Source organism: Lycorma delicatula, chromosome 9 (genome assembly GCF_047948215.1).
Source record: "Lycorma delicatula isolate Av1 chromosome 9, ASM4794821v1, whole genome shotgun sequence".
Classification (NCBI taxonomy): domain Eukaryota; kingdom Metazoa; phylum Arthropoda; class Insecta; order Hemiptera; family Fulgoridae; genus Lycorma; species Lycorma delicatula.
In genome coordinates, this window is record NC_134463.1 from 105,615,819 (window position 1) to 105,634,915 (window position 19,097).

At 28.8% G+C, this 19,097-nt stretch overlaps 1 protein-coding gene across 2 annotated transcripts; it reads left to right on the forward strand.

Moving 5' to 3' along the window:
- Window positions 1-487: 487 nt before the first annotated feature.
- On the forward strand, window positions 488-15,401 carry Yod1 (Yod1 deubiquitinase). 2 transcript variants are annotated; one of them, XM_075374375.1, is made up of 4 exons: window positions 488-1,089; window positions 1,682-1,998; window positions 6,880-7,047; window positions 14,329-15,401. In XM_075374375.1, the coding sequence occupies exons 1-4, from the start codon at window positions 699-701 to the stop codon at window positions 14,341-14,343; spliced, it is 891 nt and encodes a 296-aa protein (XP_075230490.1). In that variant the 5' UTR covers window positions 488-698; the 3' UTR covers window positions 14,344-15,401. The 2 variants fall into 2 exon arrangements, with proteins under 2 accessions (XP_075230490.1, XP_075230488.1); XM_075374373.1 differs by having other exon boundaries at window positions 6,880-15,401.
- Window positions 15,402-19,097: the final 3,696 nt, after the last annotated feature.

A 19,097-nucleotide genomic window follows, 5' to 3' on the forward strand; every position in this document is an offset into this window, starting at 1 on the left:
CAGCTTTAAACATGTTATGACGTAATTAGAGAATTTAATAGAAAAATAAAGTGCATTCAGCCATTCATTAATGAGACCGTTTTGAAGCCTCACGTTTCTTCCAGCGATGGTATCGTGACATAACGTTCAAGATGAACGAAGAAGATTGCATACTAACTTAAATTTCTATCTATAAAAAAACGGTTACCTAATCTACAATTATATTTTTATTTTAATTCATGTTCTGAATTTTTTTTAGTAAATTCATTTAATTTCTAACAAATACCAAAACAAAAGTAGTCCAATCTCATATTTATTACAACTGACAAAAGCGATGTTGTAATAAATAAAATCTGTAATTTTATTATTATTGGTTAATAACAAATGGCCTTGTTTCTTGAAATGTATGTAATTTATTAAAACCATTACACTTATGAACATCTAAAACAAATTTTTAATGAATTTACGATCACTGTTGGTAACTCTTATTGTAATAACAATCTAAAAAATGGAGTAGTAATAGAAAGGTAGGTTAAGGGTTTCTGTGTTATATCCGTACAATAACTTTAATTGTGTTTTTATATCGTGATAAAGTAGTTAATGAAATATATTTTTCTGATAGAGTCTGTAATTCTGTTTAACTATTCATTGTGATATTTGTGCATGAATATTGAAGAGCATTCTATTCTGTTTTGTAACTTTTTCCATTTGAGGACATAATGACATCGCTAAATTTAAAACTTAAAACTAAATTGGGTCAGATTATTGTTAATACTTTAACATCCTTGAATACAATTGCAGAACTAAAAGCTCATTTATCTGCAGTTACTAAAATTCCTACTACTGATTTGCATGTTCTTAGTGGATATCCACCATCTCCTCTGGATTTGATGTCAAATGAGAAAACTCTTCAGGCTAGTGGAATTAAGTCGGGTGACACATTAATTGTAGAAAGAAAAGAACATATAGAATCTGAACATGATTTTCTTTTAGATAATCAACGACATATGCTTGATCAACAGTATGTAGATTCTCCTGGTATTCTGATGAAAAAAGTTGTTCCAGCTGACAATTCTTGCCTTTTTACTAGCATTGGATTTGTACTTGAAGGTGTGTATAATTTTAAACTGTTATAAAATGATAGTGTAGTTTAGCTGTCTGAATTGGCTAAATTTTCTTTATTTTTTTATTACAATAAGATTTTGGAATAGTTTTTTTATTACTACTTAATTTTGTTTACGTATATAAACCTAAGATATTTGTGGATTTTCATTTGTAATAAAGTTATTTCCATTTTTATAGATGTTAGAGCTTTCTAACATAGTATTCCAACTCATTAATATACTGCTTAATTTTGTTTATTGTGTCTAAGTTGTATTAAGGTTAATTTTAAAATTATAGGCCTTCACATTTTGCATTTATTGTTGAGTTTAATATTTTTTTATTGATTGAATTCAGATTACATTAAAGCATCACATAGATTGTGATGTGATATTGTAATTAATTATATATTAACAATATGAGAATATATTTTAGTAAGTTTCAGTAGGATGAAGACCACAGTTTTCATTGTCATGAACATTATTAAAAATGATACATTGAATTAATTTTAGAATTAATATAAGGTAATGGAGTATTTATATGCAGTGTGTTAATTAAGATTCTTTATTTTATGATTTATTAATTCAAATTTCTACGCTAGGAAAGGTGGATACGAGATGCAATAGTTACATGAGGCAGATTATTGCTGAAACAGTCGCTAATGATGAAGAGAACTATTCTGAAGCAATATTAGGTAAACCTAACAGAGATTATTGCAACTGGATATTAAAACCAGATTCTTGGGGTGGTGCTATTGAATTGGCAGTATTGTCAAAATTTTATGGCATTGAAATCGCTGTTGTAGATACAGTTAATGCAATTATTAATAGATTTGGTGAAGATCAGCATTATGAACAGAGAGTATTTCTTATATTTGATGGCATACATTATGACCCTCTCTATTTGGAACCATTAGAGGTGAGCTAATTATAAATAAAAGTATTTATGTAAACTATGTCAATCAATGTCTTGAGCATTTTTGAAATTTTTTAAGAGGTGTGAAAAGTAGTATATGTTTGTAAAAATAATTGTTAAAGAGGACAATAATGGGATGAAAAAATTTTTTTTTACATACTTGGGTGACAGTGTACAAGGGTCATTCAATAAATAAAGACAAATGACTAATAAAAGTATTATTTCTTCAATAACAATAAAACTAATGCTACTTTTCAAAATAACAGTGGTTAGATTTACGCACGTGTTTCATCTTTTTGTGGGCTTTCTTATTCCAGTAGTAATTGAATTATTCAGCTTGATGTATGAGCCATATGCATCCTGTGTTCTTAATATGCTCATTTTTGCCAAACATTTGCCTCATAAAAACTCTTTGAAAGGACCAAACAGAAAATATTTCTGGTGGTGCAAGATCAGGTTTTGTAAGGGGTGAGAGAGAACCAAGGAAGTTTATTTTCACACTTAATTTAATTTGGTAGCATGTTACAATAGTATATTCATTGTTGATTATATTTATATTGTTCTTCCAAATAATTACAGTAAATTGGGCCTTTGCAGTCTATTAGCATAACTATTAGAATCATTTTACCAGCTGACATGTAGATTTTTAATTTTTTCTGGAAAGGTAAACTCCTCCGATGTTTCCATCCAGTACTCGATGTTTGAATTCTAGCTCAAAATTATGAATCACAGTTTCATCAAAAGTTATTATGAAATCTAAAAAAACAATACCTTCTGAAAAAAATTGTTTTATAAGTAACATAGACATGTGTCTGTGATTTGAGTCTACTACTGTCTCAAAACTTATCTTGAAAACTGTCTGTAGAAATTCATCCCATCATGATAATGGAATGGTCAGTGCTAGTACTCGCACTATAAGTTTTATCAGTTTCCCAAATTTGTATGCTTCTGCTCTTGTAAATAAGGTCATTAATGCAATTTTGCAAAGTATCGGTCAAAACTTTCATCGGCCCTCTATTATGAAAATCAGTGAAACTTGTTCTACCTGATTTAAACTGTTTAACCTACTTATAGAAATTAGCAATATGTATTTTACCTTATTGTTTCAACTTAAAGTGAATTGTAGGTGGTTTTACATCTTGAGAAAATAAACATTTTTAACAGCATGCGGTTATGTTCATACATGTTTCAAGCAGAGCCAAATTTTGAAATACACAAAAGAGGTTACAATAATGGAAATTCTTTTCAAACAGCTGAAGTATGTTTTAATCTGTTTTCTTAAATAGTTTTACCGTTGTTGCAATTTGTCTCTAATTATTGAATAACCCTTGCATTCATGTTTAATGAAAACCATTTATTTTGTGAAATGGTCATCCATTTTCTTTGAAAATTCCTGATCACATATACTAATACTAGTACGAATTTAAAGATAAACCAGATTTAACCAGAATTTTCTTGTTTAATCTAAAATAGGCCTATTGTATTTATATTAAACTTGTTGGAAACTGAGCCTTGGCATACATCTGCAACATGCAATGTTTGATGAAAATATAACAAGGAATTTTTTAATTACACATGCTCTGTCTTTTTGACTTAGTTTTGTCTTTCTCCCACACCATCGACTGTACTGTCTGTAATGCCTATTTTGTCAATAATGTTTACAATGTTAAATATTTAGCCATATTTGATGGCATAGTTCAAATTTGGTAGCCAAGTAATTAGAATTTATTTTATTAAGAGTGATTTATTTTTTCTTGAAAATGAAGGAACAGAATTGCATTAAATTTTATAATAAAATATACTGAGTTGTGTTGACACCAAAGGTAGAAGGGATTTGACTAACAAATTATGTTGACACCAAAGATATATGAATGGTACAAAATGTTTCAAAAAGTCTTGAAGAAGTTAATAGGGTTAGACTTAAGACATGAATATCGGATGAAAATAATTACAACAAAATGAGTATATTTGTGATCAGTAATCATTGGAAGAGTATTAAAGAGATTGTTGTAGAGGTAGGAATCTCTTATGACTTACGTGAAACAGTTTTGAATACGAAAGTAGTGGCAGTAAAATCTGTTCCAAAACTGTTGAATTTTCAATAAAGCGACATCACAAAACTATTGTTAGCTGATAGTGCTGATGACTCAGAATTAATTGGTGACAATGTGGGCATACAATTTTGATACTGAAGTGAAGATCCAGCCATCCCAGTGGAAGCTTCCTGGTGTAACGACCAAAAAAGCACTCCACATGACCATTCAAATAGTAAGGTTCTCTTTACTTTAAAATGTCATTGTAAATTATGAATTCTTAGCATGAGAAGTTATACAGTCAACTAACAGTATTAAAAGTTTTACAATGTTTTATGTCAGTCTGAAGAAATTGATCACAAAGTGGGCAAAAAATTGTTGGATTTTGCTGAATAATAATGCTCCAGCTCCCGTTTCACAATTAATTTGTAATTATTTAACCAAAAATATCACCATACTGATGATGCAGCCTCCATATTCTAGAGCAGCATTTGTCAACCTGGGGGTCTTTGTGATATAAAAGGAGGATTGAATAATTAGCCTACAACTTTACATGTAAACAATAATGAAATTATTTTACGGTAAAAAAGTAATTTTTTACAAACATTTTAGCCATATTTATAAAGGGAATAAATTAATGAGATTGTTGTTGTTTGGTTTTATTTAAAAGTTTCTCCATATGTGATTCTATGTTAGAAACACACAAAAGCATTATGTTTTCAAGTGATAAAAGACAATTCCTATATTTAGTTTTTAGCACAACCATAAATAAAGAACTGTTTTTACAGAGGTAAGGTGTGGCGAAAGGGATTAATATTTTCAGTTCTTCTGTGATTAAATTTCCATATTTACTTTGATAAGTAAGCCAAAACCTTAAGATGTGAATTGTAGTTGTAATGTTTTATCGACAGACATTTTGATGAGCTGGTTGTGAATCTCAACCGGTAACTTAGCAGCTGCAGTAATGTTTTCACTTATGGATTCAGTACCAATCTCTTTCAGAAATCAATTTTATCTTCTGGGAAATACTCAGCCAACTGAATTTTTAGCTCACTCTAAAAATAGCATCTTCATGCTATCCAAACTGTGATGAATAATATGTCTTCGTCAAACTTTTTCTCAATTTGATCAGAAGTGAGTGGAAATATATCAAAATTTGAAGGTGGATAATCCAGATATCAAGCTTCTTATGAAAGCATGAACTTTGTCATTAATAAGATGATTTTTGTTTAATTGAATATCAACTAAGTAAGCGAACAGCAACATATACTTAGTATTCTGTAAAAAGATTGAGATTGGCGTTTGTTTCCCCTGGAAAAATATTATTAATTCACCTCGCAGTTCCAATAATCAGGTTAACCTTCAGGTTAACCTAATCAGGTTAATCAGGTTACCTTGCGATAACCATCTGACTTCTGTATGGAAAAGAAGAAATTTTTTTCTTTTTGCCCATTTCCATGGCCTGTTCATCGCGTAGTTTACTATGCAATGTTCTTTATTGGTCGATATTTAATAAAATTAACCATTTTTACAGCTTTGCAAAGAATTTGTTTGAGATTTTCTGCCATATTTTTTATGGCAAGAGACAGACTTTTTGGGAGTTGTGGAGCTAAAAAATATCGATAATCATTGTTCTAGAGACATGGCTGCCTGTAATTTTTATTTTGTTTCCGCTGATTAAAAGAACATTAAAAAGAATCACCAAGCGAACTTAAGGCTATTCTAAAAAAATGCTGTCCACAAATGTATTGAGGATTGGAAGAAGCACTGGCATAACTATTTGCATTTGGGGGACTACTTTAACAATATCAATGTAGGAGAAAAAGTATATTCTATTGGATAAAAGTTTAAATTCTCATTGTTTTATCCAATCCTGTACATTTTTCATATTGCCAATAGCCTGAACACACGAGACATCATATGAAAATGTTTATGCTGGACTTATTTTTATTAATGGGCTTCAAAGACTAATCGATTCCAATTTGAATCATTTGGTTAATCACTCTATCTGCTGGATATTAGAATTATAGCCCGTTAAAAAATGTGTAGACTAGTATTTTAAATTGCACATTGTATTATTCATATTTTAACAAAATGTAACAACATTTTGTTGTATTTTCCCCTCTTTTATTTATATTTTGTTCTAAACTGAGGTTTGTTATGCAAAATAAGAACAAAAATGTTATTATTGTACATTATATTGCTGAATGTCAGATAGTTTATGTTATATCGCATCAAAGCAATCTATGTGTAACATTGAAGAGAGTTCCTGAGCAAAATACCCAGGTGGGTAAATTGCCCTTTCTTACTAGCAACTTTTTCTCCTTACCTAGAGTTATTCCATTATTTTTTTTGCATGCAAGTCTGATCTTCAAGGTCCTCCATGCTGAGAAGATTCAAGGATCTGAAGAGCCAGTCATTCTTAATGTCTGATAGGGAGTCTATCCGACTCAGGACTCAAGACTGGGTTTTCTGTCCATTGGCGACATAATATTCTTTAATGACTGAAGTGCCTATTAGGTAGTGTTTATTGGACACAGGGTCAAGAACATTGTTATAGTTTTTTCAGCAATACTTAACAAATCTTATGGCTGAAGTGCCTTAGAAGTTAGCTACATTCAATTTTATAATAAATAAGTAAAATGTCATTCAGCTTTCATATAGAACTATGATGAGATTTATGTTATTTATTTCAAGTTTTTCAAAAGAGAACGTAACATTCCTCTGAACTTTGTTTTGTCATTATGTATATATTTTGGCTTTCATGATGTTACCGATTATAAACATTTTATTGTACGATCATGTTTAAATAACATTTATGAATAATTTAACACTTTTTTTTTGTTTACAGCCAAGCGGTACAATTCGTACAATATTTTCAACATTAGATGATAGAATATTGCAAGAAGCTGAGCAGATAGCGATGGAAGCAAAATCTAGTCGCCAATACACTGATGTTAATAAATTTGCATTACGCTGCCTTGTTTGCGATAAAATGTTAACCGGTCAAGCTGAACTAGTAAGTCATGCCAAAGAAACCGGTCATAGTAACTTCGGTGAAATGAATAGATGATAGAAACTTAATTATATAAATATATTAAGAAAATATATTACCTAGTTTTTTGTTGTTAATTTAAATAAGATGGCTCCTATTTGTTCACTCATAAAGTAAAACACCGATTGTTATAAATAATGAGTACGCTGCTATTTTATTGTTATTTCAAGAAAAAAATTAGTTTTAAATAATTATTACATGTATTGAAAAAGTCAGCACCCCATTTTTTATCCAGTATTAATAATTATCAATCGCATGTTAATAAATTTCTTAATACATCAATTTAAGCGCAAAATTGATATTCCACTTTTATTATGTAGTTATACTTTATTTCACATTTTCTTCATTTGGAATTTTACCCTGTTTTGTTTTTTCTTTGACTGTAATTGTTAATCTGATTTAATAGAGTAGTAGATAGAATCACAATTTGATTGCACATCTACACTATGAAGAAGATTACCTTTAAACTAACAGGATTTAATTATATTTACCCTATTAAGAAGAAAATTAAAAATATATATATATATGTACATATGTTTTTTTAATATTATTTACCTCAGTATGTTTGTGGGTTGAATCATAGGTATCTTTATGTCTGCCTATATGTGTTTATTAATAATCTGCTATCAATTAATATAGATTTTATGAGTTTAATAATATTCTTTCTTGATATTAAATTAAAATTAAAAAGTTGCCTAAAATAACTAGGTGAAATTATTATATGTACAGACCTAATTTTCATGTTTTTAAATTATTTATTTCGCTTCATAACTATATCTTAAGCGTAATTAAAGCTGTTAAAAATGGAATTTTTTGAAGCTTAGAAATTTTTTTTATAATAGTTTATTCTAGTAATATATATTTTCATTGTTAAATAAAAATCAAACTGATATTAAAATTTATTTCAGTTGTAACTTTTGTTGTAATTATATTGAAATTATCATTTTTAAATTTGTGAGATTTAAATATTCTATTAGTATTTATGGTGAATCTTCAGTTACAGTGTCCATTAAAAAATTAAATTAGTAAATTTTAAGTATTGATTTCTTTTTTTATAGTTGAAGTATGAAGTATTTAATTTTTTTATAGTGCCAGTTTCTTAATCAAGTTATTTATTTTTTTTAATATTTTCAGAATGATAATTTTGATGTGTTATAAACTTTGCCTAATTTAAAAAAAGAAGTTTTTTAAGCATTATTAGTAAGGAAGTGTTTCTAAATTATTTAATTTCAATTATAATTTTAAATAAATGTTAACTAGAAATTTTTAATTATTTTGTAGAATGTGAATAACTCTTTTAGAAAACAAGGTTGTACCTATTTACACATTTGCAAACATTCCATGTGTATTAAATTTATGTTTATTAATATTCCCCAAAATAGTGAACTATGTTATGTTTTCTATCAGTCATGCTCTATAATGAATGAAACACACTAGTACTTCTAATTCTCTGAAAACCTGCTTCCAGTTCTTTCACACATACACAGTTATGTACTTTATCATTTATTGTCCTTCATCATCGGTAGGCTTTTCTACAGTGATTCTTCGATAGACTTTGATGAAATAATTTATGGGTAGACCTCACTGTTCCAAGCATTAAGTGTAAACATCAACTCTCTCTCTCTCTTTTTTTTTTTTTTTATAAAAAGAAGAAATACTTTTTAAATAAAAATTGATTTACAAGAGTACGAATAATTAAATATAATAACAATAAAATGTAAGAGAATAAAGTAATTTTATTAAAGTAAAATTTCTTTAATTACTTACAAATTTATTAAATATGACACTATTAATTTATTAAACAAAAACAGTCTTTGAACAGAACCTAGACATAAAATATAAAAAAACATAGTAATTTGTATTTTTTAAATAAAAACTGATTTACAAGAGTATGAATAATTAAATACAACAGTGCTAATATGACAAAATACAATTTCTATTAGTTAAAAATATTTATTATGAAAACTTTTTCTTCTTTTATTTGGAGTTTTTATCCTGAGTTAGCATAATACAGATTTAACAATACTGAAATAACACACTATTTAAAATAGGCAAACAGGTATGAGTTTTAGGTTATTTTTTAATATTATAAAAATATAAATGTGTTAAAAACGATCAAAATTTATTACAAAAATAAATAGCCTTTCAGTTATATTCGTTGTCAGAGCAATGTTCATTTTCAAAACCTTCATTCAGACATTTATAAAAACTGTGATAATGTTCTTTTATTAAATCTGACTGGCATAAATCCATCAAATAATTTATTTTGTAATTTTGAATCTTCAGTGGTTTGATATTTAGGCTGCAGCTGAAAGACTGATGAGAATGAGCAACATTTTCTTTGGATACAAATTTTCTTAGACTCTTTCTCATTTTTATACTGAAGTGTATGTGATCTGGATCTTTCAGAAATTTGAACTGTACTATCTGTAAATGGTGAGCTTGATTACCATCAGTGTCAGTTACCATCAGTGCCATACTCTCATCCCACATATAATTTGTAGCATGCTTTATAGCTGCATTATATACAGTAAGGTTATAAATAGCCAACCTGCATTTGTTAAATATCTTTTTGAAGAAATTGAAGGACAGTACCTGATGGCTTCAAGGACAAACTCAAATAAGTGGCATTTTTCTTGCAGAGCTAATTCCTAAGTCATGAGCAGACCCTATTTTTTTATTTTTATGTTTTCTTTATAAGAAGTTTTTTCCTATGCTTGCTGAACAATGGGTAAATTTCTGTAGCAAAAACTTTTATCTCATTTGTCTTGTTCTCTATATATAACCGTAATTTTTTTTTGCTTTCACACCTTGTTCTTTAAAACATTATTCTGTAATGTATATTATATTTATTATGTAGCTCTTACATAATATGACAATAATGCATTGGAACTGAGGGAAATGAATGTATATGTTTTCTGATATTTTCCCTACATTCTTCAGGCCTCGTACTCATGGACAGTGATGATCTCTTATCAGGCCCTTCTATTGCATTATTTATATCTCTGTTTCATCAAGAGTTTCAAAATTTGTTTATAAGAACTGTTCAAAATGTTCATAATAGTAGATTCTCGATGTAAAGTAACAAATGATTATTTTTATAAAATCATGAAGCAATGTTACGTTCAAAATCTTTTCTTAGCACTCTTGATGGCAGAAACATTTCTTAGAAATATAGTAAAGAGTTCTTATAAACAAATTTTGAAACTGTTTTATCAGAGGTAGAAATAAGCTTTTCATGATTGGTGGTTTTCCTTTCTCAGACTTTTTTTTCATGTAAAAAGGTTTCTACTCCTTTTCTCACTTGTTTTATCTGTCATATTTACATCTTCTTCTTCTGCATACGGGTAAAAAAGTACTTTTTTCCCAGTGTTGTGACTACAGTACTGACAGATGGTAAGTTGTCCTCTTCAGGTTTTATAGGTGTTGGTTGAATAAAATCAGGTTTGCTGAATGAAATCTCTTCAGTTTCTGAAATTTTGAAGCCAGGTTTGCAGATGACAGCAGTTTCTGAAAAATAAATTCCCGCTGTTGAAACGCTTTACATTTCAATTTTTTTTTTTGTTTATATTAATTACATTTCAGTTTTTATAAATACATTAAAAAGTAACATTACTCTTCATGTTTTTAATCAACTGCCTGCCAGCTACCCTCAACAACTTCTAGCATTTTCTACATAAGATTCATTTTTTTGTACTCATTTTGAAATCTGTACATAATATTGTTACCAGTACTATATTTTGAAATTTCATAATTAATAACAGAAACTTTGTCAGCACACAACTTACCTTTAATTTTTTTAGAGGCAGGTAGATTTTTTTTTTCATTTTCCTGTTTCCTGAAAGTTTCAAATAATCGTCGGATGTTAAAAAGAGGCAGGAAAATTTTTTCAGGTGGATGGTGTCAAAGAATCACTTAAGTTCATTATCTTTTCTACCCGTTCAACATCTCCATTTGTTCTTTATTTAAATATGAAGCACAGTCTGTTTCATTCTCATCATTTTTAAATGCTGGTGATTGGTCGCACCATGAAAAAAAAATAATGCATTTATTTATAACACAATCCACCTGCTTATTAAACAAAATACAGTACAAATTACTTATAACAAAAAAATTGATTATTGAAAATGCAAATTTTGCCTTACATCATTGAAAATTTATTTTGCATGTAGCTGTAATTTGAATTTGAATATCAAATTTGTATTTTGAATATCAGCAGCCAAGTATAGCCACATTTATATTGTACAAGTACATAAAATTGTGCTCATACAGCATAGATGTGACTACTTGTAGCAACAATGTACTTTTTTATACAATACACTTTTGTGTAACATTTCTAGTGATCTGTATCATTTATATCATCAATAATATTAATGAATCCTTTAAAGGTCTTAATCTAAAAGCAAAAGCTTTCTGTTGTAGTGTATATGTGCACACCATAACATAATGAATTTTCAAAGATGAATTAAAGGAATCAACTTTTTCATATGAGGCAGAGTTAGAGTTGAGAATATTTAAAATACTAAATAATTTCTATGCTGATGATTAAGTTGATATTCTACAAAGAAAATTTAAAAAAAATAATATATTCCACAAAAAATTTTAGAGAAAATAAATTTTAGTGTGTAAATTTTCAAAGTAAACAAATTCAGTGCTAATACGAGGCCAAGTCTAAAAGTAAAGTGAAATTCAAAAAATCATTATTTTTATTTGTACTTACATAAACGACATGCATTATTTTTCAACATAATCCCTTCTTACTTCTATGCACTTAGTCAATCTCAACAAGCTTTTGAATTCTTTTCTGGAAGAAAGGTTTTAGTCTGGTGTGCAGAAAATATTTCACCGCTTCTATGGCTTTTTAATTAATCAGATCGATAATGATTCCCTCAGAACTCTTCTTTTAATGAGCCAAAAAGATGAAAATTGTTTGGAGCCAGATCGAGCTGTGATCCAGCAGCTCATTAGCTATATTTGAAGCCAAAGAACTGTTTATTTTTGGCCATATGAGGTCAAGCAGTATCATGAAGCAAAATAATGCCTTTAGAAATTTTACCACATCTTTTTGCATTTGATCTTTTACTTCAGTCAACGCAGTAGCTCACAGTAGTTGTCACTGTTTACCGATTGACCTCTGGTATGAAGTAAACCAAAAGTGAATCTTCGATATCTCAAAATATCATCATCATCACCTATCCTGCAGACATTTGAGTTTTGAACTTCTTTGCTAAAGGAGATGAAGGATGTTTCCACACTAAACTTTGTCGTGGACCCATGTCTCATCAGTGGTTATTACTTGTGTAAGAAATTCTCCTTCACTGTTCTCTTTGTGTATGCTGGTTAATTGATGTAGAAGCCAGCGAGCAAAGATTTTTTGAAAGGTTAAATCTTGGTTAAATCATTTTCAATCATGGATGATTGAAAATGCTGAGCTATGGCTTATATTCAACTTGTTTGCATTGTCGTCAACTGTAATTCGTAGTACCAAAAATCATTTGTTTAACCGCTTCAGTATTGTCATTAGTCTTTGAAGTGGAAGGCCTACCTTGCCACTGTGTTCATCACAGAGAGAAATCCTACCATTTTTAAAACAAGCAATCTATTCGTAGACCTTGTTTCCACTCGAACAACTCTCTCTCCATATTGCTGCTGCATTCGATGAATAATCTCTGCTGGTTTCACCCCTTCTGAACTTAAGAAACATATCGCTGCTTGCATTTCTTCCTTGGTGCAATCAGACAAATTAGCACTCATTTTAAATAGACTTTTAAAAACAATCACAAATAGCTAACAATGAAACAATACTTTTAATGATCAGCTGATAGAGGTTGAGTTATACAAGAACAATCATTGCTGTAATACATGTGATTGTGAGGGAAATCAATTTCTCTTTACTTTTTGACTTATCCTTGCAGTTATTTGTCTATTTAATAACGATTACTTCTTTTATTTCGATAAATCTTCAAATTAGTTTTCCCATTTCATTATATGTTTAATTTGTTCATTATTTTCAACACTCCCATCGTTATAAAAAAATACTTTACATAAAATAGTAGTAAAAATATATTACATTTAAAATAGATTAGATATGAATGTGTAAAAAATGTGAGTATAATACCATAATGAAAATAATATATAGTAAAACCTTACCTTTGGATGTAGACTCCAAATCATTCAAAACAAGGTTAACCATTTTTTTCCTTTGGAATACATCATATATTACGGTAGCTATGTACAATTGAAAAGGAAAACGCTACTAACATGATTCAAAAGATTAGACTGAACAAAAAAATTGCACTTCCTGCTATTAACAACTAATGTTTACCATAAATAAGGGTGACCCAACATAGTAGTACTTTAATATGAATATTATTATTATTATAATACAGTACTTCTGTTAGTTTTTTTTTTCATAGAATGGAAATTATTTCTATTTTTATGCAAGATTTTTCATTAATATGTTTACATATGCATAAACACTAATATAATATTTTCAACAGATTATATATATTATTTACAACTGCTATTTATAGAAATTTAACATTATGCAATAAAATTACCTCTTAAAATAGTTTTGATACTGCCAGATAAACCTAATGTCAGTTATTTTTATATGGTTCTGAACAAAACTACAACTTACTTAAATTTTCTCAGGACTAGAGAAATGTATCAACACATAGTTTCTATTGGTTCAAAAATATTCTGTGTTGATCAGGGTTAAAAAAAAAGAGTAAAGACAACACATTTATGTCTCTAAAAGCAAGAAAATTTTATAAGAGGACTCCAAAACCTTTCTTAACATGGTGGAGGTAGAACATTCTGTTACTAAATAGTATGTAAATAATAACATATAACAGTATGAAAAACAGAAAACTCATTTTTGGAATTATGTTCCTCTAGTTCTTAGTCACCATATTGATATATGCAAGTTATTTGCTATTTTATTTATTTATTTTCAATGCATTCATGAGTTAAACTATATTATAATTTGGTTTCTGTAACAAAATTTGGAAAAGTTATTACACATATTACAAATTTTAGAACTAATTAAATAAATAACCTCCTAAAAATATGTTGATACAACGGTATTTTTGAAGAAATGTAATGTATCATTTTATAGAAATAAAAATCAAGTTTTTCAACAATTAGCAAACTTAAATTTTAAAGAACATTGAATTAACAAAATTTAAAATACAGAATGGAAAAATGTGTTTTCAAGAATTTTGTGTTTTTTTTTTTAATTAGATGGATGACAGCTAAATGCAGATAGTAGGAATAGAATTATTAGCTAGGCTGTGGAAAACATGATGTTTTTTGTTTGCAATATATCCAGCAGGTGTTGTATTTGCTGAATTTTATGCTCTAGAGGTGCCTGATGGGGAATTACAATCCGCTCGGTAGTAATAGCAGCTAATGTGATAAAAAAATTATTTTATTAGATACCGTAATTATTGATCAAAAGTTTCTGTGCAATTGTTTTGTTACCTATAAAAATATTTCTTTATACAGAGAATTAAATAAATGTTGTTTTAATTGATGACATGCAATTTTATGACATTCATTTTAAAAATTCACCTTTTTATGCACATAATTTATACTTTAGATGTCCTTTGAAAAACTACATAAAGTTTGTAGTAATATATAGTTTGTTTAGGATATAAGATTTTTTTTCAAATAAAAAGTTTATGAAAAAATATCTTTTGTTTTACTCTACACATTTTTTTAAAAATGTAGTTCAATTTTTATTGTTAAAACATTTTTTATTAAAATAATTTAGATAATATTTGTTCACATGTTAAGATTTATTGTTAATAAATCAATTTTATTGTTCTATAAATAAATAAAATAGTTTGTTGTAGTGTCTGGATTGTTATTATAATGAAAAATAATTGTATTTTGGAAATTTTTTTATTGCTGGTTTACAGTTTAGATTTATGGTGTGAGCTATTAAAAGTTATAAAGCAATATTTGTATGTTTAATTAAATGTTACATAATATTTTCTCTGTATAAAATTAGAAAAAGCTTTTTAAAAACTATTTTATTATATATATTTAAGTATTATTATATATATTTATTTAATACTCATTATAAAACCAATAAGAACCCCCATACCTGTTTTATTATGTACCTGTCAGTTTTAATAGAATATTTATTTATATTATACTGTAGTATCAGAAGTCCATAGCGATATATTTTTTTGATTTATTATTATTTATTGAATTATTTAATTAATATAATTAATACTGTCATAATAAATATGTTTTGATGTATTTAAAGCATTTGTTTTTCATGTATGAATAAAAGTGTGTACATTTTTAATTATTGTATATATTTATTTGTCTCTCTGCAAGAGTGATTCAGAGATTTGGTTTAGCTAGTAATAAAATTATGTATTATTATTTATATAAAGCTTATTACAGTCATTTGGATTTGGATTAAATATGAAATTGTTTAAGTCTGCATTTTGTGTACCGTATTGTTATAACAACTATATTATATTCACATTCCTATTTTTACACCCATGGTCACTGATGCCCTAGATGGGATTTCGCTTCACCAACAATTTCCCACCATCTTTCTCTCCCTTCACCTCTTAGTGACAGGTAAGGAGGTGAAGGGAGAGTAAGATGGTGGGAGTCACTCCCAATTTAGTTAAATTCTTTTTAACTTGATCCACCATCTCTGTTTTGGTGTGCCTGGTTACCTCCTACTTTCCGGTTTCCAATCCTACTTCTTTTAAGAGGAATTCCTCTTTCCTTTGTAAAACATGACCTGCCCACTTAATTCTTCTATTTCTTACTTGGGCCACAAGTCAGGCTCCTTATACAAGTCTCTGTATCTCACTGTTTTTTTCTGATCTTCCATTCTCCATCTTCATTATCGGGTGGGTCAAAGGACCTGTAAAATTTTATTCTCAAATAGGATGTGTTATTTCTGTCTCGTTATTCAGTATTCATGTGCAGTGTTTTTATTTGATAGTACACATACTTATAGATGATCTATGTATTCTATTCATTTGTGGGTTGTTTTGTCTTGAAAGTTGTAGTATTTTGTCTTATCATTTATATTTAGGCCTATATATTCTGTTTCTTAAATGAGAACTTTGTTATTCTCTTCAAGGTCTTCTTAGTTCTCTGCAAGAAGACTGACATCACCATCATGTCATTTCCTTGGAATTTTTTCTTCTCTCCATACTCTTTAGTAGTAATTTATAGAATTCTTCACTTACAATTTGGTCCCCAGTTTTCAATAAGTAAGAAGCTACTCTGTCCCCATCTGGAGATTAGTTCAACATTTTTGTGGACTGCTCTAGAAACAGCTGTAGATTATAGTAACTAGGTGATTCTTCTTCCTGCAAAGCTTTTCCAAAATTCTAAAGTAGTATGAAGCCACTTTAGCCACTTCTCGGTTTATTATCTGGCCTTCGTTATCATTTTTACCATACATATTTGGATTTTGGATTATGCCCTGTTTTTTGAAGTGTCGTATACACTGATGAAAATCTTTGGTATTGTTACTCTTAATTATTAATTTCAGCTTTATCCAGCAACATATTGTTATACTCCCCATTTTTTTTTCTTCTGAGTATTCTTATTGCTGTCACAGTTCTGAATGAAAGTTATATAATTACAGTTTTTAAAGGCAAACAAAACGAAATTAGTTAAATACGAGATCTCTAAATAAAGTAATGAGTTTTTTAAACTAGTTTTTTTTGGTAACCAAAGTGCCAACACTGTAAAGTTACTAGCTAACATATGGTTGTATGAACAGATGATTTATATTAGTTAATATTTTTAGTTTACTGTTGCCACGTGAGATGTAAACAAACTTTTAATGAAACAAGTTTTTGTTGTGCATTAGAAAAATGAGCGATACTAATTATGAGCAACGTTGTACAATCAAGTTGTGTTGATTTTTCTCAACTCTATAAAAAAGCTACTGAAACTTTTCAAAATTGAAAAGGGTGTATGGAGATGATGCTGTATCATGAGCCCAAGTTTTTCGGTGGTTTAAAGCATTTTTAGATGACCAAGAATCAGTTGCGGACAATCCAATTTTGACAAACAAATTGGACATGAAAAAAGTTTGTGCAAATGGTCCCAAAAAAAACCTCACTGTTTTGGGACAACAGGGTGGAAGTGTCCCACGATCTTCTAGGGCGAATTGAAACTGATCCTGATTTTCTAAAAAATGTTGTTACTGGTGATGAATCTTGGATATTTGAGTATGATCCAGAAACAAAATGCCAGAGCAAGGAGTGGCCCACTTCAAACTCACCACATCCCAAAAAAGCAAAAATGAGGAAATCAGGTGCTAATTTGTTTCTTTGATAGTAATGAAATTGTCCATAAAGACTTTGCTTACAGGACTGAATATAAATCAGTATGTTTACAGAGAAATTCTTGAAAGACTGGGGAAAAGAGTTTCCTACGTGAGACCAGCTGTCAAACTTAACTGGATGCTGCATCATGACAATGCACCTGTCTACACTGCACTCTCAGTTAAGAAAAAAATTCCTGTAATTTCTCAACCACCTTATTCACCTGACTTGAGTCCCTGTGACATTTTCCTGTTCCCGACTTTAAAAAAACGCGTCAAAGGACACCGTTTTGGAACAGAAGAAAACATTAAAAAAAAATTTAACTGACCATCTGAAGGATATTCCGAGTTCCAACACTGCTATGAAAAGTGGGAAACAATTTGAAGCATTGCATGGCTTCCCAAGGGAACTATTTCGAATGTTATCACATTCCATGTATAATTGGATTGTAAATAAAAATGTTTCTGAACCAGTCTCATTACTTCATTTACAGACCTCGTACAATATTACTAAAATGCCTTTTATTGCTTTTGAAACACTCTTGAATGACTGGTAACAATTTTTCTCACACTGTTGTAAATTGAAGTTACTCCTGACAGTTAAATTTTTGTTGTAATTTTTATCATGATTTTCCTTGATCCTTTCAGGAAACTGTTGAAAAGGTTTATGTATATATATATATATATATATATTATGTGTGTATAATTGTGTTATATTCTGAATAAAGTATTTATTTACTTTAAGGTAAAAAAAATTAATATAGCGTATTGTGGTTAGTGTAATATCAACAAAGAACCTTCAGTCATAAAATTTTGACTTTATAAAACATTGGAAGAGTACAAAAACAACAGCCAAGATGCAATACTACTACCAAAAGATATGTATTTCATGGTTATAACTAATACCCATAATTGTAATAATATGTGGGTATAATAAGTTTTGTAAGGAAAGGAATTCAGTAGACATATTATCAGTTTAAAATCAATATAAAAATAGAGTATCCATTTACCAACAATTGTGAGTATTAATTTATCCAAGTTTAAAATCACTTGTGATTTTACTCTAGTCTTTTGCTACTTAGCTTGCCTATAAATCTATTTGTTTTATATTTGACTGAAAGTTAATGTACCTTAATTAATTTTATAAATTAGACAATTTACAACCCTACCTTCTGTTAGTATTCAAGTTTTATATATATAAATAGAATAGTTTGTTTTTTAATCTTCCTCTCAAAAATATCATACAGTGTATTTTAAGTTAAAGTATATGAAATGCTAAAAAAAAATTATATAAAAAGAAAATATTTTGATATATTAATGAGAACATATAATCCTGTACTTTATCAGTAGGTTTATTATCAGTTATTTTTCCATCATGTTCCCCCTCACTTTACATCTGCAGATTCTTTCTGGAGTCCTTTTCCTCTGATTTCATCTGTAAGTCATCAATCATTTACTTACTGTTAGCTATAATCACAAATCTTAAGTGAGTCAGTCTTGTACCATTCACCCTCATATCTTTGTATCACCAATCTAACTTGTTCATAAATATATTCTAATCCTGTTGTAAAAGCTTTGGTGATATTTATCCCTGGCTGACTATCTTTTCAACTTTAAAAGCGGCACAGGCATCTGCCATTAAAACATATTGCATTGTCGTATATATTAATGATGTCAATATATGTTTACTGAA

Bases quoted from the DNA above. Each gene is read 5' to 3' on its own strand.
- Yod1 (XM_075374373.1), top strand. From the start codon at position 699: ATGACATCGCTAAATTTAAAACTTAAAACTAAATTGGGTCAGATTATT. The intron at 1,090-1,681 runs GTGTGTATAATT...TTTCTACGCTAG, and splicing joins CATTGGATTTGTACTTGAAG to GAAAGGTGGATACGAGATGC. The intron at 1,999-6,879 runs GTGAGCTAATTA...TTTTGTTTACAG, and splicing joins TCTATTTGGAACCATTAGAG to CCAAGCGGTACAATTCGTAC.